The sequence below is a fragment of the Ictalurus furcatus genome, chromosome 5 (assembly GCF_023375685.1).
Source record: "Ictalurus furcatus strain D&B chromosome 5, Billie_1.0, whole genome shotgun sequence".
Classification (NCBI taxonomy): Eukaryota; Metazoa; Chordata; class Actinopteri; order Siluriformes; family Ictaluridae; genus Ictalurus; species Ictalurus furcatus.
This window is the reverse complement of record NC_071259.1, coordinates 16,504,942-16,531,262: the sequence shown is the minus strand read 5'-3', so window position 1 is coordinate 16,531,262 and position 26,321 is coordinate 16,504,942. Positions and strand designations below refer to the sequence as shown.

Sequence of the window (26,321 nt, the reverse complement as noted above, 5' to 3'; positions counted from 1 at the left end):
AACTATTCATCCAGTGATAAGCTGAATTTGGCATATTCATTAATTGTGCATTAGATATTACATCCATGGCCAGCAGAAATAGTATCCTAAATACAGTTAAACATTATTTGAAGAGCATGTAGCAAGATCGACAATTCAAGGCAATGGACCTCGTTAACAATAAGACACGTATGTTTAAAATCAGACAAAACTTTATTGAACTGTTCTACAACAGAGAAGCTACTCTAACACACACACACAGACACACACAGCAAACAGGTGTTAAATGGTTTTAAGAAAGTGAATGAAGTTCCGAGTTTATAACAAAGGATGTTATTTCACACATCATGACCTGAATCAACCATCAATCTTATCAATCTATTTTCACTTCTTTAGAAGGGCTTTAAACTTAATGTTATATGCACCAGTCTTAGCTAGATTCTCGGGTATTGCTTGCCTGTCGATGGTTGTGTTGAAGGGATTTCCTCATTAAGTTGTGGTCTGGTCGGCGTTGAGTGGCGTCTCAGAAGACCAGCCGGAATGATGAACAAAACAGCTGCTAGTATGGGGGAGGTTTGAGAGGTTGGGGAGCTCTAGGCTGGGTCTCAGAGCAGAGTTGATTGAAGACTCCCGCCGCCACCTCTGATGAGATGAGTTCTGAGTTGAGTTGAACAAACCAAGAGGTGAAGAGAGCAGAGTAAGAGAGCAGAGAGTTGAATTTTAACTCTTTTTGGCTGGTCCCGCCCTCTAAGGGTTCCAACCAACCAGAGATTTTCTTAGGGCTGGGTGTAAGCTATATGCTCCACCCATGATGGTAATCAGTCCATTGTCTCTGCAGATGGGTGGTTCCACATGTTTTCATGATGTGTGGATTAAACTTTGTCCGAAATACTAACATGTAGATACAACATCGTTCGACCTAAATTTCCTTATGAGTACACACATACCACACATGACATGTATTAACCGCTGTTATGTACACTAGAAAAATAATCATAATCATACTAGTACTACTATACTAAGGCATGCTAAATAACTGATCTGCAGCAACTTAGTAGTTATAAACATGGCAGAAAATGGGTGATTGCAGTTGTTTTAAAGATGTATTAATTTTCAGTCTTTGCATCTGTGGTTCGGTTCAACAAAAGGGGCGGGGGCGGGGGGGGTGTTGGTGTGGACTTTTCCTGAGGGAGCCAAAGGCCACATTCCAAGTGGGGTTCCCCCCTCCTTTCTTACTGAAGTTATCACATTCCTAGTGAGGAACCTTGCATATTAACTGGTGGGTAAGCCATCGGGTTTAGCCCAAAAGCCTAAGTTACTGTATTTGACAGCAGTTTCTGTGGTTGAGATGGTCCAGCCCTGGATCAGTGATGCTTCCAACACTCGTCTTATTGTGATAAGGTGGTTGAGTTAAGACAAATGCAAACAGAGAGTAATTAAGTGGCTCCTGAATGTCTGCTGGGTTAGGGTTAATTGTTTTATGGCAGGTAGTCTGTAACATTTCCTCCAGAGCTGTCTGTTGGGTTTTCTGTCTGAGAATGTCCATGGGTTTTGTGTGTCTAATTCTTTTGTGGGTCATATATCCTGCTTGTGGTTGAGATCCTACAATGTAGAAGGCAAGATGGATTCATTGCAGTATCAGGAAACCCTAGGAGCAAATGTCATGTCATCTGTGAGGAAGTTGAAGCTTGGGCGTCATTGGACTTTCCAACAGGACATTGATCCCAAGCATACCTCAAATTCCACCTAGGCTTGGTTGCAGAAGAAGTCTTGGAAGATTCTACAGGGCCATCACAGTCACAGGGCCAGCACAGACTTGAACCCCATAAAAATTATCTGGTGGGATTTGAAGAAGGTAGTTGATTCCTCAGGGCTAAGATACCTCAGGGACACTGCCAGAAGCTGGTGTCTTGCTATGCATCTCGTTTGCATCAGATCATAACAGCAAAAGGTGTTCTACTAAGTACTAAAGATGCTTTTCATGAAGGGCTTGAATAATTTTGAGACTGGAGAAATCATTATAAGTTGCATTTCCAGTTGAATTTGACAAAACCACTTGAAGCATACGTTGTGTTGAACTATTTCAATTGCTTTTGTTTGATTTGTTCATTGCAAACAGCTGAAATAAACCTAATTTGCAATGGGGGTTGAAAAATTTTGATTGCAACTGTAGTACTTACAGTTTTTGATTTTATTACAAAACTCTTTTTGGGTAAGAGCCTATCAGTGTGGAACATCTTGACTTGGCAATATTTTTCCACTATTTCCTGCAAAAACATTGTAGATCCATCAAATTGTGAGGGCAGCTCCTGTGCGCAGCCTGCATCAGGTCACTCTACAGATTTTTATTTGCAGATTATCAGGTCTGGGCTCTGGCTAGATCATTCAAAAACATTGATCTTCTTTTGGTTAAGTCATTCCTTTGTTGAATTGGATGTATGATTTGGGTCATTGTTGTGCTGAAAGGTGAAATTCTTTTTCATCCTCAGCTTACTAGCAGACACCTGAAGGTTTTATACTAAAATTGACTGGTATTTGTAACTATTTATGATTCCCTCCACCTTGATAAAAGCCACACTTCTGGCTGAAGAAAAGCAGCCCTAAAGCATGATGCTCCACCACCATGCTTCATCGTGGGTATGGTGTTCTTTTGGTGTTGCTTTTTTTGCACCAAACATACCTTTTGGAATTATGGAATTATTATAACTTTTGGAATTGGTCTCATCAGACCAAAACACATTTTGTCACATGGTTTGGGGTGATTTAATTAGGCTTGGATGTTTTTTGTGAGAAAGGGCTTCTGTCTAGCCACCCTACCCCATAGCCCAGACATGTGAAGAATATGAGAGATTTTTGTCACATGCGTAATCAGTACTTGTCAGATATTCCTGCAGTTCCTTTAATGTTGCCGTAAGTCTCTTGGCAGCCTCCCTGGTAAGTTCTTGTCTTTTTTGAAGGGTCAATTTTGAAGGGAACTCCTGTTCTTGGTGATGTCACTGTGGTGCTCCATTTTTTCTAATTGTTGATGATGGCCTTCACAGTGTTCCATGTTGCATCTAATGTTTTGGAAATTCTTTTATACCCCTCTCCTTAACGGTTCCTTTCAGCAAGTGAGATACCATGCATGCTTTGGCTTCAACTGTCAGATGAAACCAAAAAGATGTGAAGAAAATCCTACAGAAATAGCTGGTCTTTATTTGGGGTTAATCAGAATAATTTAATTGATGACATCTGTATGATAATTACTTTTGAACATGAGATTGAATGTGATTGGTTCATTCTGAACACAGCCACGTCCCCAATTATAAAAGGGTGTGCACAGTTATCTAGCAAGGTTATTGTAACTTTTTTATTTTTCCCTAAAATGTTTCTAATTGTTTTTCACTTAATTTTTATATGTTATAATTTCACATTCAGAGTGGAAAAAGTTCTGTCATGATTTATCTGTTTCATTTTTTTTTACATCACAAAAACCTGCCATTTTAACAGGGGTATGTAGACTTTTTATATCCACTGTGTTTACTGTAAACATCCAGCTTTACCATTTAAGTAAATGGGGAAATTTTTGCATGACTGCTATGTTGGTCAGCAAATATATACACCATACATGAATCCAGTACCACGCACTCTTTTTTAAAAAAAATTTAGGTACTATCTTTTTTTTTATTGTGAGACTAAAAAAAGCTAATGAGAGCTCATGGTAGCTCTAAAGTTAAGTGCACCTTTAATTTATTCAGATGATTCAGATAAGACAGCAAGTCCTATGTTTAACAAACATGCTACAACAGAGATTAGGGATACAGTGCATCCGGAAAGTATTCACAGCGCTTCACTTTTTCCACATTTTGTTATGTTACAGCCTTATTCCAAAATGGATTAAATTCATTATTTTCCTCAAAATTCTACAAACAATGCCCCATAATGACAACGTGAAAGAAGTTTGTTTGTAATCTTTGCAAATTTATTAAAAATAAAAAACAAAAAAGCACATGTACATAAGTATTCACAGCCTTTGCCATGACACTCAAAATTGAGCTCAGGTGCATCCTGTTTCCACTGATCATCCTTGAGATGCTTCTACAACTTGATTGGAGTCCACGTGTGGTAAATTCAGTTGATTGGACATGATTTGGAAAGGCACACACCTGTCTATATAAGGTCCCACAGTTAACAATACATGTCAGAGCACAAACCAAGCCATGAAGTCCAAGGAATTGTCTGTAGACTTCCGAGATAGGATTGTATCGAGGCACAGATCTGGGGAAGGGTACAGAAACATTTCTGCAGCATTGAAGGTCCCAGTGAGCACAGTGGCCTCCATCATCCGTAAATGAAAGAAGTTTGGAACCAGCAGGACTCTTCCTAGAGCTGGCCACCCGGCCAAACTGAGCGATCAGGGAGAAGGGCCTTAGTCAGGGAGGTGACCAAAAACCCGATGGTCACACTGACAGAGCTCCAGCATGTCTCTGTGGAGAGAGGAGAACCTTCCAGAAGAACAACCATCTCTGCAGCACTCCACCAATCAGCCCTGTATGGTAGAGTGGGCAGACGGAAGCCACTCCTCAGAAAAAGGCACATGACAGCCCACCTGGAGTTTGCCAAAAGGCACCTGAAGGATTCTCATACCAAGACCAAGACAAAGATTGAACTCTTTGGCCTGAATGGCAAGCATCATGTATGGAGGAAACCAGGCACCACTCATCACCTGGCCATTACCATCCCTACAGTGAAGCATGGTGGTGGCAGCATCGTGCTGTGGGGATGTTTTTCAGCGGAGGAAACTGGGAGACTACTCAGGATCGAGGGAAAGAGGAATGCAGCAATGTACAGAGACATCCTTGATGAAAACCTGCTCCAGAGTGCTCTGGACCTCAGACTGGGGTGTAGGTTCATCTTCCAACAGGACAACGACCCTAAGCACACAGCCAAGATAACAAAGGAGTGACTACAGGACAACTCTGTGAATGTCCTTGAGTGGCCCAGCCAGAGCCCAGACTTGAACCTAATTGAACATCTCTGGAGAGATCTGAAAATGGCTGTGCACTGACACTCTCCATCCAACCTGATGGAGCTTGAGAGGTCCTGCAAAGAAGAATGGGAGAAACTGCCCAAAAATAGGTGTGCCAAGCTTGTAGTATCATACTCAAAAAGACTTGAGGCTGTAATTGGTGCCAAAGGTGCTTCAACAAAGTATTGAGCAAAGGCTGTGAATACTTATGTACATGTGCTTTTTTGTTTTTTTATTTTTTATAAATTTGCAAAGATTTCAAACAAACTTCTTCCACGTTGTCATTATGGGGTATTGTTTGTAGAATTTTGAGGAAAATAATGAATTTACTCCATTTTGGAATAAGGCTGTAACATAACAAAATGTGGAAAAAGTGAAGCGCTGTGAATACTTTCCAGATGCACTGTATGTGTGAATTTTATACATACAAAATTATGACAGTTGCCTTGAACATGAGTTATATTTCTAGTGTTGTTTGTGTCCTTGTCCTTATGGTTTTATCGTACATCTTCTAAGTATCTTATCTTATAAGTACAGTCAGAGCTCAACTATTCAAATTCCTTGTATACACTAGTGTTCATGGCCAATAAAGCACAATTTTCACAAAATTCTGATTTGGCAAAAAGGATTAAATGAAAGATGGAAAGAGCTACTAGTAAGAGATACTAGTTATAATAATAGTGACAAAGAAATCAGTTTGGTAGTCATTAACTTAGCTCAAGTAATAGTAAAAGTTTTTTTCATTTCCATTTCATTTTATCATATTTGTACAATGTGGTCTGCAGGTATGGAGGTATACCCAGCTCCACCCAGCTTGTTGACTTTCGTTACTCAGCCCCTGATGGCTGGTGTGATTGCGGGTGTGTGCTTCCTGTTTTTGGCTATCATTCTTTCAGTGGTGACAGCACGTGTTATGAACCAGAGGAGGAAGCAGCGCCGCAGGAAGAGACGAGATGGTAAGGAGAATACCATCTCATCATTTTCATCATTAAGCAGTGCCAATTCATCTTTAATATCAGTCAATTTATTATCTTCTTCTTCAGTTCTATTTGTTTTATTTTGCAATGTAACATATTTGTTCATTAAAGTCTCATAATATATATTTTTGTTTATTAAATTTTTTACATTGTTGTTTAAATATTGCTTGCATTCTAGTCTTTAAAATATCCCATTATTCAATATTTGATTTTGCTAAAACCTGTAGTTTGCTTGATTCTTTCTTTTTCAGTTTCTAGTTCTAAAATAACTTGTTCATTTAAGACACTGTGTGTTTAATTTCCAATATCCCCTTGTTACATTCGCGTTCAGGTTTAATTTAACATTTACTCCCAAGTGGTCTGAATCTACCAGGTATTCTTGTTATATAATTCAGTTTTAAAGCCTTTAGATATGTATATTCTATCTAGTCTGGTTTTAACTTTTTTGTCTATTCTTGTAAAATCAATTTTGTTAGGGTATACCTCTCTAAAGGTATCCTTAAGTTCACTTTTGAATGTCCCAGCACATTATTATGTTGTACCCGACATTCAAAAGTTCTTCTAATTTATAAAATATCCTCATTTCCCCTGCTCTCTCTGGAGGTGTATAAACATTAATGATGAGTATTTTATGCTTTCTGAAAAATAAATTGACCGTCAGTATTCTTCCTAGTATGATATCTCTCACTAATTATTTCAACCTCTTCTTTAAAAAATATTCCCACTCCATCTGCTCTGTTTTCACCTATAGATATTATTGTTGTTCCCTCTGTCCATAGTTTTTTTTATGTCTTCTATATCATTTGTGTTTGTTCATCGTAGCTCTTGTGCACATATTATATGACATCTCTTTGATTTTGAAGTATCTATTTTCTTATTCCTATTTTTATCAGATTTTATTCCTCTTAGGTGTGTTGTTATGATCTTGCTTGACATTTGTATATATATGAGAAGTATGCATATAAATATTTGTGTGTGTATATTCCCGGACATATACAATGTTTTTGTTTTTGTTTGTTCGTTTTTCTTCATCAGTATCTCACAATTATTCTGGGGTAGTAGCAATCTTGTCTTTAGTCATTTTACCTGGTTTTAGCTCAGGTGGTGTAGTCCTTTTCCGTCTTTTCCGTAACTTTATTTCATTGAATAAGTCACTGGGGGTGATGTCCTCTCTGTCTCTACATTGTGTTGTCGTTTCCGCATTAGTGTCCTTGGGTGTTTGTACAGTTCTCATGGTTTTGTTTACGTTTGAATGTCCGGGAAGTGGTATAAATTCGTCCACAAAACTGCTTGATGATGAGGTAGTGTCACTGCTGGTAGTGCTGTCGTTTGTGTCGCTGCTGTGTGCATCGTCCTCTCCGCTCCATTGTTCTTCCTGGTCCGGTTTCACATCATCCTGTGCCTTTGCCTGGTTCTGTGTGTGTCTCCTCGTGTCGTCTCTGTGTTGCTCCCAATGCTCATCCTTGTTGTCGTGATCGTTGTCTTGTATGTCTTGTTCATTGTGTATTCCTTTTGCCTTGTTGCTGAACAATCTGGGACATCTGAAGTAAAGGTGTCCCGTCTCACTACAGAGGTTGCAGACTTCTATGTTGTTACATTCTTTGCCCTTATGTCCATGTTTACTGCATTTCCAGCATTTCAGGTTGTCGCAGTCTTTGTTCTGGTGTTCCGTTGAGTTACATTTGTAGCATCTTTGGATCTGTCCAGGGAAAGTGATTTTGTCGTTATATGGTCCCATGGATATTGAATTGGAAATTTGTATTAGAGTACCGTCTGTTTGTTTTTTTTATTTTGACTTTGTAACATCTCATGCCATGCCATATTCCAAACTGGTCTAGTGGTTTTTGTTTTTTGCTTGTAAATGCTCACAGAATCGTCTATGGTAGGTCTCCACGTCCTCGTCTGCCACTCTTCCAGTCCAGAATTTGACTATCAGAAATTTTATGTCATATTGTGAAGAAGATTCATGCTGCCATTTTTCCAGAATTCACTACCTGCTCCAGAGCTGAATATTTGTGTAAAACCCTCAAGTGACTGATGGTGGAAGAAACACAGTTCATAATCACGCTTGTTTGGTAAAGCAATGAAAGAGTATATGTCTGATGCTTGGATCCATTCACTTTGGAGTAAATGTGCTCCAACTTCTGTTCTACCCGGGGCTTCCCTTCCCCTATATTGCACTGCAACGCCCAGTGGCTCCCCGTCCGTGGCAGGGGGGCCACCCGCAGAGGCATTAAAGAGTCTTTGCACTTATAGTGATTCTCCTCAGCTGCGTTTGCTGACTGGAGATAAAACAGCGCGGGAAGGAATTAACATAAAAATGGATGAGGTACCGCTTCAGGCACATACGGAATCCTAGTAATTTCTTACTAGTCCACACCACCACTGCCACCAGTAATTACATCGCACTTAATTAACAGCTGTGTTAATTTGGGAGAGAAAGAAAACTGCGCATGAAGGAATGATGAGAAGGGGGGGACCCCGCTTAAGGCATGTGCGGAAAACCAGTGAAAGCTTCACTAATCCGCGCCGCCCAAGATTATATACTGTAGTTGACTGGATGACAAAAACCATATCTAGAGTGTTCTAGGTAGCTAATTGCTTTTTTTTTTTTATTATTCTGAATGCATACCTGTATTTGAATTTTGTTAGACAGCCACAGAGAAAGAAAGACCAACATTGAAATGATCATTGATTGAACACTATCATATTTCACATCACATCCTACACAATTACAATGAGGCTTTATATAATTTGTCAAGAATTAAAGTATAAACATAAATGTATTTTTGTTGTTTTTTTAAATTGCATTGTTTGATCATTTGTTTTGTTCTCTGTGACTTTATATAAATTGCCATTTCCCACCTCCTTACTGTTTTCAGTTATCTCTACTGCCTTCCAGAAGACTCGATCTGCACAGTAAGTCTCCATCAGTACTCTGCATGTCATCATCATTCCAAAACACTCTCACAAACATCCAGGGAGTATTCGAACAGTAGAATATAATATTACAATATTACATTATAATATTGTCACAATCTCCCCTTTAGTCAGAGCTGCAGCCTGTGGTGTGCTTGGAGTGCCGGAGGGCGCGCGCTCTTTGAATGTTGATAACTGTGACATTGTTTACTATGGACACATGCGTTTGTTTTGTTTCTGTTCTGTCTCCTCCCTGTTTTGTCATTGGTTGTTGTTCAAGGGTGTGTCTGCATTGTTTTCAGCTGTCAGCATTTAACGCTGATTATGTTTGGGATATATACCCCACGCTTCACAGTACACTTCGCGGAGTATTAGGTTAGATACGAAGTAGATAGTTAAAGTTACGTACCTCGATAGATTTATTTAGTTTAATGTTAGATTAGTTCACTTAGACCACGCTGGTGTTTTCCGCTCCCAGTTCCTAGTCTTAGTTTCATGTTTCGTGTTTTGTCCCCGGTTATAGTGACTGCGACTTCAATTCCTGCCTAGCCCCGTTTATGCCTGTTTCTGACTACGTCTCTGTTTCCCGATTTGGATTTGTCTGCCATTCTCTCTTTAATAAAACGTCTTTACTTGCACCTGCTTCCACCTCAGTTACCGTCTCGTGACAAATATTTGTTACTTATTTCCTAGGTCATGTAATTCGACCCTTCCTGCGCTCTAAACATACCATAGTAATATACTATAACAATACATTTTAATTAGTATGAATATGATGAGTTTGACCAAATGCTTTTTGACTAAACAATATATTTTTGCATATCTTGTTGGTAAAATTCTTTTATTTGTTGTCTTGCTTTTTTCTCCACTCAGAGCTAGCTTGCCTGATGACAGTCCCAAGAGCATACTGAAGATGAAGTTATGCCCTCCACTTAACTTTTTTCCCAATTCCTCTTCTTCTGACCGTTCAGATCGCTCATCCTTTGATAAGGGCAGCCACAGCGAGTATCAGGATCAGAAGAAGCAACTTCTCCCCTCATCATCTCCACCACCATGCTACACTCTGTTTGAGAGCCACCTAGGCGGTTCCCCGTCCACATTGTCTGCCATTGAGTCTATATCCAGAGGGCCCGATGGCCGTTTCATTGCCCAACCATGTTTAGAGGATTCTAAGGCAATGCAAATTAAAACAAAAAAAGAATTCTCTCAGTCCCCTGTACAGGATAATGCTGAAAGGAGCAAGAGTAGCTCTTTCCGAGACTCTCCCAGATCCTGTTCAGTTAGGTCAGAGAAGAGACTGATACAAGATCCACCATCAACAGGGCAGGGCAGCCACAGCAAATGTCTAACACTGATGAAAGAGCAAGAGGTGCTGAGAAGCTTCACGACCAGCCTCAGAGCACAAAAGTGTGAGAAGGAGCAGAGACAGTCTAAGTCAGCAAGTCCTATTAGAAGATGGGCTGGGGTTGAGTTGGATGAACCCATCTCGAAACCTCAGGATATTCCTCTCCGGCAAAAAGCCCAGAGACCTAGCAGCCTGGCCCAACGAGTTTCAGAATATCGGAGGGGTTGTTATTTTGGCAACACCAGCAGTCCCATGGAGAGTCCACTCACCTCCACCTCCCCATACATTCAATGGGACATCAGCCCTGTGACTTCTCCTACCAGCCAGGTCCCTGCTCTGAGCCCCCCAGAGGGGAACACACTTCAATGCATGTTCCCAGACACATCACACAGAGGTTTGGAGGGTGTAGAAGACTCAGCAGCAGGAGATTTTTCACAATCATCAGTTACACAGTACACCTCCCTTTCAATCCTTTCCAACCAAAGGCACAGTCCTTCTTGCTGTGAGTCAGACATAAGTAAGGCACAGGCCAAATGCCCAGAGAGACCAATAGACACGGAGCTTTCCAGTACAAGAATTATAACCGAGGATCATTGGATGAGAACACAGCACTCTGCTGCTGAAAGGGGAAAAGAAGCCAGCCCTGAAGGACACTTCCCAAAATTCAGTACTAACTTGAGCCAGAATTTTATTGGTTGTTTCACCATTACCCATGATAATCAGAAGAGTGACAGTGAGATCAAAACTGAAGATAAACCCAGCTCCTCATCTTTGCAACCTGAAGAAGAGAAAGAGGGTGTCAGAGCACGCTCTCGCAAGAGTGACAAGTGTGTGTTCAGTGTTAGCCCCAATCACATTTTTCCTCTGCCCCTTCTTGAAAATGAAGTTGAAAGTGATCAGTCTAATTTCTCCATTAGATTATCTGAATCACTGAAAGGCAAGATAGTGCCACAGCCTGACAGGATGCCTGCTCTGCAACCAAGCACTATTCTGGAGTATTTAAGCCTGCCAGGCTTTGTTGAGATGAGTGTAGATGAACCTATTGAGGAGTGTCAACTGGCAGAATCTACTTGGCTCAGCACCAAACAAGCAGATGGGACTCTGTTAAGAGGTGAACCTGATGTGGTTCCTAAGAACTGGGAGAATCAAGGTCATTACCACTTAGAGTCGAATGATGATCACCAAAGCAGATTTTTGGTGGATCATAAAATACCCATTCCTGTAGAATGTTCTATTCCTGAAAATGTAACTAGTTCTATACCCTGTCAACAGCTGGCACAAGGACATACAAGTATAAACCCAAGGTCCTCAGATACAAAATTTATTTCAACACAATATTTAGCCTATAAAGGAAATAGTCCCTATCCATTGATCTCTGACAAAAGCCTTGGTTCTGATAAACCCAGACACTTGAGCCCAGCACAGCCTCTAGTGAGTACTAAAGTAGTCTATAATATCCCTTATCAAGGTGAGAGTATGGAAGAATCTTTATCAGAGCACACTCAGTGGTGTCAATCTCAGAATAAGAGGACTAACCAAGTAAGTACACGGATCTCTCAGGCTCCTGTGCCTTTTATGAAGAAATCAGTCAGCACTGGTCAATACAGGACACTCTCAGGTATGGGGCAGCCCCGTCCATTCCTAAGGAAATCTGTTAGTTTAGGGTCTCAGAAGTGGGATCATCATCAAAGCTCCAGGACATATGTCTCTAATAAATCTTACAAAGATGAGCTACCCCATCTTAGTGTAAAAGACAAGTCCTACAATTTGGGTTGCACACCTGCAAATTCTTACTTGAGGTCTGGTCCCTCATGGCAAGGGACAAGGCATGCCAAATCATACAGAAGCTATGGCCCGGAGAGACCTTGTAATAGTGAGAGACCATACATGACTCCATCATCTCTCATCAATGCGCATGGCCCATCAGTCCTAGATCCACCAAAACCTGTAGAACCTTACAGACGAGAGTCAGATCAACATCAACAAGCTACAGTCTTTCAAGAGTGGCCACTGTCATATCAAGAGACCCTAAGGTTAGTCCAGCACAGGTATGTCCCCCATGGTCCCCCTCGACCCCTTAGTGCACCCAGACTAGTTGCAAGGTGGGGCCATCCTCACCCTATGGACTCCAGAAAGAGTTTTCAGAGGCCATTCTTGCCTAGGGGTTACAGCTGGCCTTCACCCCACCATGCAGTTTTTCCCTCAAGGGAGATTCAGAGAGAACTACATGGAGTGGTGGGTAAGGGTGAGGGCAGGGACAGTACAGGAGAGTGTGGTCGAGCCAGTTATGCCAGCCAGAGCAGTGGTAGGGGGAGCGTGGGGCCATTTGGGCACCTCCGCCAGTCCCTTTCCATCACTCCTACATTATTGAGCTCTCCTGAGATTACAGAGGAGAGTGAGAGGCACAAGAGAGAATCAGACCTGCGAGAGCGAAGGTCAAAAAGGTGAATTACCTCTGTAACAACTTTTTCATTGGCCCCACATATTGTTTGGAAGTCTTATTGTATGTTTTGTATCTGTCTAAAGTAGGAATACATCAGTAGATGAGTGTTATGAGTTTGATCCTACTGAATACCGGATAGGCCTTGACCTCCTGGAGGCCATAAAGATGGAGCAGGCAGGCATGAGGCAAGGGAGGGAACTGAGACATGATAGGGTTACCAGCACTGGCCTCCAGGACCTTCAGGAGGAAGGTGAGCGTCCCATAAGCTATTTACCCATATAAAGTCATGTGAAAATATAAGTATACCCCATGGAAATTGATGACTTTTTTTTTTTTTTACTTTTTTGGACCAGCAAACGTTTGATCATCTTTGAAATTTGAAAATTTCACAAAGGAAAATTAGATTTTTCAATCATTATTCAACAGAAATATTAATAGATGTGATATTCTTCTCTGGGAAAAAGTAAGTACACCCTTGGCCTCAGAAGCAAGTATTGCCCCCTTTAGCGGAAATAATTTCTTGTAGCTGTTTGCATAATTGTCCACCAGTCTCTGACATCAGCTTGCTGGAATTTTCAACCACTCTTCCATGCAATATTCTTTCAGTTACAAGATGTTTGAGGGTTTTCTTGCATGTACTGCCCATTTCAAGTCCCTCACAACATTTCAATGGGATTCAACTCTGGGCTTTGACTAGGCCATTCCATAAACCTCCAATTTCATCTTTTTGAGCCATTCCCTGGTGGATTTGCTAGTGTGCTTAGGATCATTATCCTGTTGAACAGTCCACTTTCGGTTCAACTTCAACTTTTGGACAGTTGGCCTCACTTTATCTTCAAGCACTCTTTGATATGATGTAGAATTCATAGTTGAATCAATGAATGCAAGCTGTCCAGTCCCTGAGGCAGCGAAGCAACCCCAAACCATAATATTTCCTCCACTGTGCGTCATAGTTTCTCCTCCTGAAAGGCTGACTTTGGTCTGCACCAAACATGTCTGCTGTTACTGTGGCCAAACAACTCTATCTTTGATTCGTCTGTCCAGAGCAAATTCTAAAAGGCCTGGTCTTTGCCTGTATGCTCATTGGCAAACTGCAGTCTTGCTCTTATGTTCTTTTTAGACAATGAAGGCTTTTTCCTGGCACGCCTCCCATGCAGGTCAAATTTGTGCAATCTCTTTCTGATTGTAGAAGCATGCACTTTGACACCAACAGTTGCAAGACTTATTAGCAGATCTTATAATGAAAGTTTGTGGTTCTTGGAGACTTCTTTTTGCATCAGACAGTCTGCTCTTGGGCTGAATATGCTGGGATGGAGAGGCCTGTACAAAATTCCGTTTGAAATCTGCGCCACTTGTAGATGATTTTCCTTACAGTGGAATGATGGAGATCTTAATTTAGAGATCTTGTTAAATCTCTTACTAGACTCATGAGCATCCACAATCTTTTTTTATGAAGGCCTTACAGAACTCTTTAGATCTTGGCATGATGACACCACACACATCAACAGCAAAGGGAACACCAGACACTAGATGTGAGAGTTTTAAATAGGACAGGTTCCACCTGCACTCCCTAAGTGCGTTCTAATCACTTCCACTCAATCTTGAATACCTGATTCTAATTTTATGGACTTGAAGGTGTGATAAACGTTGGGTGTACTATCTTTTTCTATGTGACTGATCTGTTTGTTTTTTGTTCATTTAAATCGTGAAAATTACTATAAAATGTCAATTGTATGTGTCATTTGATAGTGTATCACCTTTATTAAAAGGATCAAATGTTTGCTTGTCCAAAAATGTCAAAAAAAACAACAGTTTACATGGGGTGTATTTATTTTTTCACATGAGTGTATAAATACACTGCAAGTATTGGGACAAATGTGACTTCCACCGTTCTTCCCTCCTGCTCACTCCTTTCTTCCCTTTACATGTTTTCTCAACTATAGGCCCAAACTCCTTCCTTAGTTTTCCCTCAGCCTCCCAGCCTCCTCAACAACAATACAATCATTCTCTTAGTGAGGCACGTTTCAATGCCCTGATGCAAGAGTTCCAGGAGTACCGCAGAGCACAGGGATCCTTCTCCCAAGACCCCTGCCCCCTCCCTGACCTCAACTCTGATTCAGAGTCTGCCCTGTTTTGAGAGCCCTAACTTGCTGTTAGCTTTGAACACCACTCTGTGACTAGAGACATGCCCATTATGAAGGTAATATTTGGTCAGTATTCATGTTTCAAATGTGATGCAGTTTGGCTTATCTGTGAGTGTTGGAATGTTTCTGCTGATCATGCCAGTGTTCTACTGCTAACAACCATGATATCGATAGTGTTTTTGTAATAGTGAATCTTCTTCCTTTCTGTTTCAGGAGATAGATTTGGGTTTTAGGATAAATTGTATCCTGAAATTTTTGATACTCATAATCATGATGTATATTTATCCTATACTTGGACTTTAAAGGGGATATTTTTTTTAAATAAGAGACACCATATATGCATCAGTGTTTTCCAAAAGAACATTCTAATAAGATTTATTAAGAAATTAGAAAAGTTCTAAAATGTGCTCAGGTGTTTTATTCTTTTTGTGATATCAGGTGCTGGATATTCAGAAGCTTATTTTGCAATAACTTTGTTGGTTTTTGGAAATACACCATGTCACAAGAATGCATAGTGACTGTAAACAGATTAAAATGCTGATGTGTGAGGTGCTGTTTAGCAAAACCGCTCAAATAATTTTCAAATGCATTTCTCACTGTGACTATCATTACAGTGTCTTGACAACCCTTGTTTGTGAGTAGGTACTTGATAATATTTTGGCTACATCACAAAATCATCAAAACAATAAAGACTGTATACAGGTATTTGGACAATCTGTTTTTGCTGCCTTAAAATGTAACTGCTTACACTCCTCTAAATTGCATGTTCTATGACTCTCATTTTCACTATTTTGGGTCTCCCATGTTGTTTAATTCACTTTAATGTGTACAAAGCTAGTTTTGAATTTGCTTGAAATTAATATGCAACTTTAGGGTACATTGTTACATCAGCATATGTGTTATATGTGTTACCTAATAAGAGTGAGTCCCCACTGACCATATGACTTTACAACTGAAACTGATGAAAGGCTGTTTATGAGTACTATTCATGAGTACAAAGATATATATATATATATATATACATACACAGTATCTCACAAAAGTGAGTACACCCCTCACATTTTTGTAAATATTTGATTATATCTTTTAATGTGACAACACTGAAGAAATGACACTTTGTTACAATGTAAAGTAGTGAGTGTACAGCTTGTATAACAGCGTAAATTTGCTGTCCCCTCAAAATAACTCAACACACAGCCATTAATGTCTAAACCACTGGCAACAAAAGTGAGTACACCCCTAAGTGAAAATGTCCAAATTGGGCCATAAGTGTCAATATTTAGTGTGGCCACCATTATTTTCCAGCACTGCCTTAACCCTCTTGGGCATGGAGTTCACCAGAGCTTCACAGGTTGCCACTGGAGTCCTCTTCCACTCCTCCATGACGACATCATGGAGCTGGTGGATGTTAGAGACCTTGTGCTCCTCCACCTTCTGTTTGAGGATGCCCCACAGATGCTCAATAGGGTTTAGGTCTGGAGACATGCTTGGCCAGTCCATCACCTTCACCCTCAGCTTCTTTAGCAAGGCAGTGGTCGTCTTGGAGGTGTGTTTGTGGTCGTTATCATGCTGGAATACTGCCCTGTGGCCCAGTCTCCAAAGGGAGGGGATCATGCTCTGCTTCGGTATGTCACAGTACATGTTGGCATTCATGGTTCCCTCAATGAACTGTAGCTCCCCAGTGCCGGCAGAACTCATGCAACCCCAGACCATGACACTCCCACCACCATGCTTGACTGTAGGCAAGACACACTTGTCTTTGTACTCCTCACCTGGTTGCCGCCACACTCGCTTGACACCATCTGAACCAAATAAGTTTATCTTGGTCTCATCAGACCACAGGACCTGGATCCAGTAATCCATGTCCTTAGTCTGCTTGCCTTCAGCAAACTGTTTGCGGGCTTTCTTGTGCATCATCTTTAGACCCTTCTGGGACGACAGCCATGCAGACCAATTTGATGCAGTGTGCGGCGTATGGTCTGAGCACTGAGAGGCTGACCCCCCAACCCTACAACCTCTGCAGCAATGCTGGCAGCACTCATACGTTTATTTCCCAAACACAACCTCTGGATATGACACAGAACACGTGCAATCAACTTCTTTGGTCAACCATGGCGAGGCCTGTTCTGAGTGGAACATGTCCTGTTAAACCACTGTATGGTCTTGGCCACCATGCTGCAGCTCAGTGTCAGGGTCTTGGCAATCTTCTTATAGCCTAGGTCATCTTTATGTAGAGCAACAATTCTTTTTTTCAGATCCTCAGAGAGTTCTTTGCCATGAGGTGCCATGTTGAACTTCCAGTGACCAGTATGAGGGAGTGTGAGAGCGATGACACCAAATTTAACACACCTGCTCCCCATTCACACCTGAGACCTTGTAACACTAACAAGTCACATGACACCGGGGAGGGAAAATGGCTAATTGGGCCCAATTTGGATATTTTCACTTAGGGGTGTACTCACTTTTGTTGCCAGCGGTTTAGACATTAATGGCTGTGTGTTGAGTTATTTTGAGGGGAGAGCAAATTTACACTGTTACACAAGCTGTACACTCATTACTTTACATTGTAGCAAAGTGTCATTTCTTCAGTGTTGTCACATGAAAAGGTATAATCAAATATTTACAAAAATGTGAGGGGTGTACTCACTTTTGTGAGATACTGTATATTGCTTGAATATTTATATTTAATATCTATTGAATCTTATTAGCAAAAGTAAAATTTTGAAATCACTTTTATGAAAACTTGCATAATGCTAAATGTACATTTTCATTAATAATGTTATCATTTATTTAGCACTGTCTGTTTCTTGGTGTTTCAGGCAAGTGATATTTCTTTACCTGTTTGCTAAAAGCACAAAGGCTTCTGTTAAAATGTTGGAATTAAAACCCCAATTAGGAGTTACTAGCTTGTGCTATAGAATGATAGCATACATATAGCTAACATACTGTATATATTGTACTTGTTGTTGTCTTCTAGTACAGCTTATATTTCCTTGTATTGCTCATAGCATGGCCATTCAAAAGGCACCCATGCTGAAATTCCCAAACTCAGCTCTACAAATTTTTTACAAATGATTCCTATCTGGAGCTTTCAGTATGTTTCTTCATACTTCATTCATGTTATTTTACATTTGTGTACTAGATGTATATAATTGATCAAGTGGAGCATCAGTTATCAAAATGTTAATTAATGGTTGCTTTGTTCCATTCAGCTTATTTCCCACTGCTATTTTAATAATGTATTTATTTTATACCTATTATTGAGAACAGACAACTGTCATTATTTTATGACTCACTCAGTGCCTTACGTGTTTGTACAAGTCTTGTCATCTTTGTCTAACTGAGGTCTGTTGTATAACGTCACCCTGCTCAATAAGCCACGTTGTATTTGTTCACTTTTCAACTACTGTAACGAAGCATGTTTGAAAGAATTTTTTTATATAAACATTTTTGCTTTCACACTAAGACTTTAATTTACAGTTGTGTATATATGTGACTGAAGATGATACCATGCAGCTGTGTTTACGTTCATGCCTTCATTTCAGTGTGAACTAGCTGTTGTAAATGTTTTGTATATATCATATTTTGCCAAAACATTGTTTTTGAGTAGTAGTTTTTTAAAGAAATCTATTTTATATTTAAAATACTTTATGTAAATTTTGTTCAACAATTATCAGCATTTTGAAAAGGATTTTCAAGTTTTGTATAATTTATGAGTTTTATATTTTGTTTTTCATGAAGTTTTATTAAATAAATTGTCTTTATTTACTAAATGTTTATTATGTAATTCATCATAGTATTACTTATCACATGACATAATAAGTCATGTACTGTATTGTATTCTTATTTATTTACTAGTTCTATTCCAACTTTACAGCAGATACAGATCAACCTCAGGTTTCAGCATTTTTTTTAAGCTTCATATTGCTCAAAGGACTTGATGTTCTTAACCATATTTCCAATACCATAAAAAATGCTGTGGACGTGGTAGTCTGTCTCCCACATGAAGGTTGTTGTTAAGGAAGACCAAAGATTCATGACTAAGAAAAAAAAATATGTAGTGAACAAGTCAAGCTTTGGATTGTAATTGTACACCTCTTCTAATATCGTACCATCCATTTAATCTTATGTTTTTTTCTTCTAGGCATGATGTAGACACGCCAGAATACCAAACTGCCAAAAGTTCTGCTTTTATAGAGGTAGACACACTTCTTGACGATTAAATAATCTTGTGAATTTCATTAGTAACACCTGGTTGCTAATTACTCTTTTAATGATTGTGAAAGTAGGAAGGGTGTACTTATTTTTCCCCACCTAGTTTCTGAATGTTGATTTACTTTTTTTTGGGGGGGGGGGGGGGTGCATTTGCTTATTTGCTTAAGATATTTGCTTATTGAGTCATTTTAAGACATTTTTTATAACATAAGCATAAAAGTGGCACGTTCATGTTCACTTGTTCTGGGTTACAGCTGGTTAATAACCCAGTGTGCTTGTGATTACCATGGAATTCCTTCAGAATGCTCTCCACATCACTGTGATTTTTGCAATTTTTTCCATTCTCATTAAAGCTGGACCTATTCAAGCAGATAAAATGAAAAGCCGAGTAATAAATTCCATCCAGAGCTGACACCACGTGATTAATCACAAGACTTTATATGTCAAATACCACAGAAGTGTTAAATTGATAGAACTACTGCAGTGATTACCACCATTGTTACACTAAACTACAAAAGAACTTTGACCTGTTGAGTTATTTAGTAGTTGGGCATTGTAGACATGGTAGTTAGTGCTGCAATATTGTTGAGACAACATAAAAACCTATCTAAGTGAGTCTTGAAGTAAGCTAATTAGGTGTCTGAGCTATTAGGGATTTTCCTTATTCTTTTAACAAAATATATACGAAGCAGAACAAAGTGGCTGAAAAGTAGAAATCAGATGTAACTACTACCTTGAACCTATTATTTCTTTATAATCCAGTTGTCACAAAGCAGTTAATGGTGCAAGTGCAGGTACTCAACGGTTTTAATCTTTGCAAACAGTACAAAGATGTAATCCAAAAACGTGGTCAGGTGATGTACAAACAGCAGGCCAGGTCAAAAATGTAAACAACAAAACGAGATCAAAACCAGAGAGACAAACAGTGGATCAAACGGCTTGATCTAGTGTCCTATCCTGACTTACACATTGCTGGGATAGGCTCCAGATGCACCACATATCCTGTCCAGCATAAAGTGGTTATTGAACATAAACAGATGAATGAACTCTTTCAAATCCTATGCATTAACCATATTATCACTTTATATGACTTCAATGTTTTTTGTCCCCAAATATTAAATAATATAATATAATATAAATAATATAATATTAAATTATATTAGCTATTTTGAAACATTATCAAACTTTTGTTTATCTTTCATACAGGTTCTTGATAATACCATGTCTTCCAGGAAAGAATAACTGCATTGAATCTGTTAACATCCAGACTGGAAAACATCATGTACAGTGGATATTAAATGTCTACATACCCCTGATAAAATTGCAGGTTTTTGTGATGCAAAAATTAAAAACAATTAAATCAAGATAAATCATGTGAGAACTTTTTCCACATTTAATGTGATACAGCAACCAACCAAATTTAAGGAAACTTTTTAGGAGGAAAAAGAAAAAGACTTAAAACCATAACCTGGGGTGCATTTCCCATACAACGATGTATCTCGCTGCTTAACTATCATAGTACAATGCATCGCTGGAGAAACCAACTAACTAGTCACAACTGTTTCCTGAAACCATGGTACCTGTGTCGCAAATCCATTGTTTGTTGGGCCATTCCAAAATGTTGATCATCTTCTTCTGACATGATTCCTTTGTTGACTTGGATTTGTGCTTTGGGTCATCATCATACTGAAAGATGACATTTTGCTTTATCTTCAGCTGGGTATGGTGATAAGTTGTCTTCTTTTTGCACCAAACATATCTGTTAGAATTATGCCAAAAATTCCAACTTAGTCTCATCAGACCATAACACATTTTGTTCCTTGGTTTTGGCTAAATCTGGGCACTCTTGAATGTTTGGGTTTTTTTGTTTTGTTTTGTGAGACGTGCCAGAAAATGAAAAGAATAGCCCAGACGTAATGAATATAAGAGATTAATATACAGGTCACATACAGGGAATGACCAGTACTTGCCAGATATTCCTGCAACTGCTTTAATGTTGCTATATGTGTTCTCACCTTGTCATTTTGTCACTTTCTTTTCCTGTTTTTGTTAGTCACTGAATGTGACTGGTTAATTCTGAGCAGTCACATGTCCCATTATAAAAGGACATGCTTATACTTATGCAACAAGGTTATTGTAAGTTTTGATTTTCTTTTTTTCCTGTAACTCTGTTGCAATTTGTTTTTTACTTTGGCGTTGGTGTTTGGACTGATGGAGACCCCCAGATTCTCCAGTATGAGTCCTCATACTCAGGACGTGAATTGGGCTCCCCAGTCACTCACAATGTCCTCCGGGATGTCAAAGTACCTGAACACATGGGTAAAGATGAGTTGTGCAGTCTCAAAGGCAGGAGGAAGTCCAGGGGGGAGCAGGAGAAAAGACTTGGAAAATCTCCTATAATGTCTCCTATAATGTAAAAAAAAAAAATGTATAAAAGTCTCCTATAATGACATGTGATGACAGTGGGACATGGGGAGGTCAGTGATGAAGTCAATGGCTATATGTGAGGATGTTGCTGTGGTGTGGGCAAGGGGAGTAACGTACCCGCAGGAAGGATTCAGGGCACTTTTACTTGAGCATACAATCTCTCTGAAAGTATTGGAACGGCAAGAATATTTTTTCACGATACCTTGAAGACAATTGGAATTTCAACTTCATGTCCTCCTATTTACATCTAGGTGTGTTAAACAACTTAGAACATGGCACCTTTTGTTTGAACCCACCCATTTTTTTCAAGTGATCAAAATATTAGAATATCTAACTGATAGGTGTTTATTGCTACACAGATGTGTCCTGTTAAATTGATTAAAGAATTTATAGCTCTGAATGTCTACTCTTGGTTTGAGCCCTAGGTTTCACCTGTGAAGACTGCATTTGTTGTTAAAAAGAATAAAGCAACATGAAGACCAGAGAGCTGCCTATGGGAGAACAGCAAGAGATTTTTAAGCTGAGAAAAGAGGGAAAATCAAACAGAGCCATGGCACAAGCATTGGGCATAACCAATACAACAATTTGGAATGTCCTGAAAAAGAAAGAAACCACTGGTGTACTAACAATCAGACATGGAACAAGTCAGCCAAGGAAAACAACACCAGTTGATGACAGAAACATTGTGAAAGCTGTGAAGAAAACCCCAAAAACAACAGTTAGTTTCATCACCAACAACCTCCACAGGGCAGGGGTGAATGTATCACAATCCACCATTTGAAGAAGACTTCACGTGCAGGTTGTAAAGCCAGGTTGTACTTCGCAAAGAAATACAGAGATGAGCCACAAAATTTCTGGAACCAAGATTAACCTTGGTTAAGTTATGGAAATGCCAAAGTGTGGAGAAAGAATGGATCTGCTCATGATCCAGAACATAGAAGCAAACATCACATCATTCCCCACTTTAGAAGCCTCCCTGCTGAGATCCTAAGAATGATACACACACACACACACACACACACACACACACACAGACAGTGTGAGGCTTTGCAGATGGGATTCAGTGTCTGTGAGAGAGAGAAGAAAATAAAAATGTTTTTTGTTTTTTTTACATAAAAGATGACTCTCTGCTTTCAGGTTTATCTATAACATAAAAAAGTGTTGTTATCATTGTTGTTATTGTTTGTCTTTTTAATATGGAGATGGTTAGGGAACAACTGTTTATACCTACTATAAGGTAAGTGATAATAGAACTAACCAGGATTTGGTTCACAACATTAAATTCAACTGTATCTGACAGGCATGATGTGTGTATCATTAACACATTAAAAATGGTCACTTTCAGCAAATTACTGTGGTATGAGGGGAATTAAACACTTCCGGTGTGCTGTTATAAAAAAAATAATCCACTTTATCTTGTTTTATCCTTACCTAATCCATTCATTCATCCATCCATCCTCAACCGCTTATCCGTAGTGGGGTCGCGGGGGCAGCAGCTCCAGCAGTTGACCCCAAACTTCCCTTTCCCGAGACACATTAACCAGCTCTGACTGGGGGATCCCGAGGCGTTCCCAGGCCAGTGTGGAGATGTAATCTCTTCACCTAGTCCTGGGTCTTCCCCAAGGTCTCCTCTCAGCTGGACGTGCCTGGAACACCTCCCTAGGGAGGCGCCCAGGGGGGTATCCTTACCAGGTGCCCAAACCACCTCAACTGGCTCCTTTCAACGGAAAGGAGCAGCGGCTCTACTCTGAGTTCCTCTCAGATAGCTGAGTTTATCACCCTATCTCTAAGGGAGAAGCCAGCCACCCTCCTGAGAAAACCCATTTCAACCGCTTGTACCCGCGATCTAGTTCTTTCGGTCACTACCCAGCCTTTATGACCATAGGTGAGGGTAAGAACGAAAATTGCCCAGTAGATCGAGAGCTTTGCCTTCCAGCTCAGCTCTCTTTTCATCACAACAGTGCAGTAAAGCGATTGCAATACCACTCCCGCTGCTCCGATTCTCCGGCCAATCTCCCGCTCCAATGTCCCCTCACTCATAAACAAGACCCCAAAGTACTTGAACTCCTTCACTTGGGTTACGTACTCATTCCCTACCCGGAGTAGGCACTCCATCAGTTTCCTGCTGAGAACCATGGCCTCAGATTTAGAGGTGCTAATCCTCATCCCAGCCGTTTCACACTAAGCTGCGAACCGATCCAGTGAGTGCTGAAGGTCACAGACCGATGATGTCATCAGAACCACATCATCTGCAAAAAGCAGCGATGAGATCATCAGGCCACCAAACCACAACCCCTCCCCACCATGACTACGACTCGATATCCTGTCCATGAATATCACAAACAGGATTGGTGACAAAGCGCAGCCCTGGCGGGGACCAACCCCCACCTGGAACGAGTCCGACTTTTTGCCGAGAATCCAGACACAGCTCAGGCTTTGGGCGTACAGTGATTGGATAGCCCTAAGAAGGGAACCCCTTACCCCATACTCCCTCAGCACCTCCCAAAGTAAACCCCTAGGGACCTGGTCATACGCCTTCTCCAGATCCACAAAACACATGTAGACCGGATGGACATACTCCCAGGCCCCCTCCAAGATCCTTGCGAGAGTAAAGAGCTGGTCCGTTGTTCCACGACCAGGACGGAATCCGCATTGCTCCTCTTCAATCTGAGGTTCGACTATTGGCCGAACCCTCCGTTCCAGCACCTTAGAGTAGACTTTACCAGGGAGGCTGAGAAGTGTGATACCCCTATAATTGGTACACACTCTCTGGTTCCCCTTTTTGAACAGGGGAACCACCACCCCGGTCTGCCACTCCTTTGGCACTGTCCCTGACTTCCATGCAATGTTAAAGAGGTGTGTCATCCAAGACATCCCCTCCACACCCTTTCAGCATTTCTGGACGGATCTCATCAATCCCCGGGGCTTTGCCGCTGTGTAGTTGTTTGACTACCTCAGTGACCTCCACCAGGGAAATTGACAATGATCCCCCATCAGCCTCCACCTCTGCCTCTACCATAGAGGGCATGTTAGTCAGATTCAGGAGTTCCTCAAAGTGTTCCTTCCACCATCCAATCACCTCCTCAGTTGAGGTCAACAGCGTCCCATCCTTACTGTACACAGCTTGGATGGTTCCCCGTTTCCCCTTCCTGAGGTGGCGGATGGTTTTCCGGAAACACCTTTGTGCCAACCGAAAGTCCTTCTCCATGTCCTCTCCGAACTTCTCCCACACCCGCTGCTTTGCCTCTTTCACGGCAGAGGCTGCAACCCTTCGGGCCTGTTGGTACCTTGCAACTGCCTCCGGAGTCCTCCAGGATAACACATCCCGGAAGGCCTCCTTCTTCAGTCAGACGGCTTCCCTGACCACCGGTGTCCACCACGATGTTCGAGGGTTACCGCCCCTTGAGGCACCTAAGACCTTGAGACCACAGCTCTCCGCTGCAGCTTCAGCAATGGAGGCTTTGAACATTGCCCACTCAGGCTCAATGCCCCCAACCTCCACAGGGGTGCCAGAAAAACTCCGCCAGAGGTGTGAGTGGAAGATCTCACGGACAGGGGCCTCCTCCAGACGTTCCCAGTTCACCCGCACTACCCGTTTGGGCTTTCCAGGTCTGTCCAGAGTCTTCCCCCACCCCTTGACCCAACTCACCACCAGATGGTGATCAGTTGACAGCTCTGCCCCTCTCTTCAGAACAGTGCCCAGAACATGCGGCCTCAGATCAGATGATACGATTACAAAATCGATCATCGACCTTCGGCCTAGGGTGCTCTGGTACCACATACACTTATGAGCCTCCTTATGTTCGAACATGGTATTTGTTATAGACAGTCCATGACTAGCACAGAAGTCCAACAACAAACGAACGCTCGGGTTTAGATCATGGAGGCCGCTCCTCCCAATCACCATCATGCCTCTCCAGGTATCTCCATCATTGCCCACGTGCGCGTTGAAGTCACCCAGCAGAACTATGGAGTCCCCTACTGGTGCCCCATACAGGACTCCATTCAGGGTCTCCAAGAAGGCCGAATACTCTGACCTGGTGTTCGGTGCATATGCACAGACAACAGTCAGAGTTCCCCCCCCCACAACCCGTAGGCGTAAGGAGGTGACCCTCTTGTCCCTCGGGGTAAATTCCAATGCAACGGCGCTCAACTGGGGACTTGTGAGTATCCCCACACCCGCCCGGCGCCTCACACCCTGGTCAACTCCAGAGTAGAATAGAGTCCATCCCCTATCCAGGAGTACGGTTCCAGAACCAAGCCTGTGCGTAGAGGTAAGCCCCACCAGAGCTAACTGGTAGCGCTCCACCTCCCGCACAAGCTCCTTCCCCCACAGAGAGATGACGTTCCACGTCCCCAGAGCCATCCTCTGCCACCCGAGTCTGGTCCGTCGAGACCCCTGAACTTCACTGCCACCCGTGTAGCAGCGCACCCGACCCCCACGGTTCACCCCACAAGTGGTGGGCCCATAGGATGGAGAGGGGAGTGCCACGTTGCTTTTTCGGGCTTTGCCCGGCTGGGCTCCGTGGCAAACCCAGCCACCAGGCGCTCACACTCGGGCCCTCCCTCTGGGCCTGGCTCCAGACGGGGGCCCCGGGCTTCCTCCAGGCAGGGTAACTCCTCTTCTCTTTGTTTTTTTCATGAGGGTTTCTTTGAGTCCTTACCTAATCAATACCCTAAATGTGTTGACAACAGCAACCATAATCGTCTTTTGTTATTATTATTATTATTATTGTTGTTGTTGTATAGTAGGGTTTTATTTATTTATTTTTCCATTTTTATTCTGTGTTGAAAAACTCGTTTTTACACCCTCATCCTTGCATACATATGGCTAAACTAACACTATCAAAGCAGCTCACCAGAG

The 26,321-nt window shown here is 41.3% G+C and overlaps 1 protein-coding gene across 2 annotated transcripts in view; it reads left to right on the top strand.

The window, feature by feature from the left end:
• igsf9b (immunoglobulin superfamily, member 9b) overlaps positions 1 to 15,795 on the top strand; it is a 54,049-nt gene extending 38,254 nt beyond the window's left edge. The window contains exons 17-20 of one of the 2 annotated variants that reach the window (XR_008385959.1): positions 5,773 to 5,943; positions 8,847 to 8,883; positions 9,757 to 12,921; positions 14,615 to 15,795. Coding sequence is in view for 1 of the 2 variants with exons in the window: in XM_053624904.1 (XP_053480879.1) it covers positions 5,773 to 5,943; positions 8,847 to 8,883; positions 9,757 to 12,676 (3,128 nt within the window). In the remaining variant the exon portion in view is untranslated. Of the gene's footprint in view, positions 1 to 5,772; positions 5,944 to 8,846; positions 8,884 to 9,756; positions 14,227 to 14,614 lie in introns of those variants that run through there. The other variant, XM_053624904.1, reaches the window with a different exon arrangement.
• Positions 15,796 to 26,321: the final 10,526 nt, after the last annotated feature.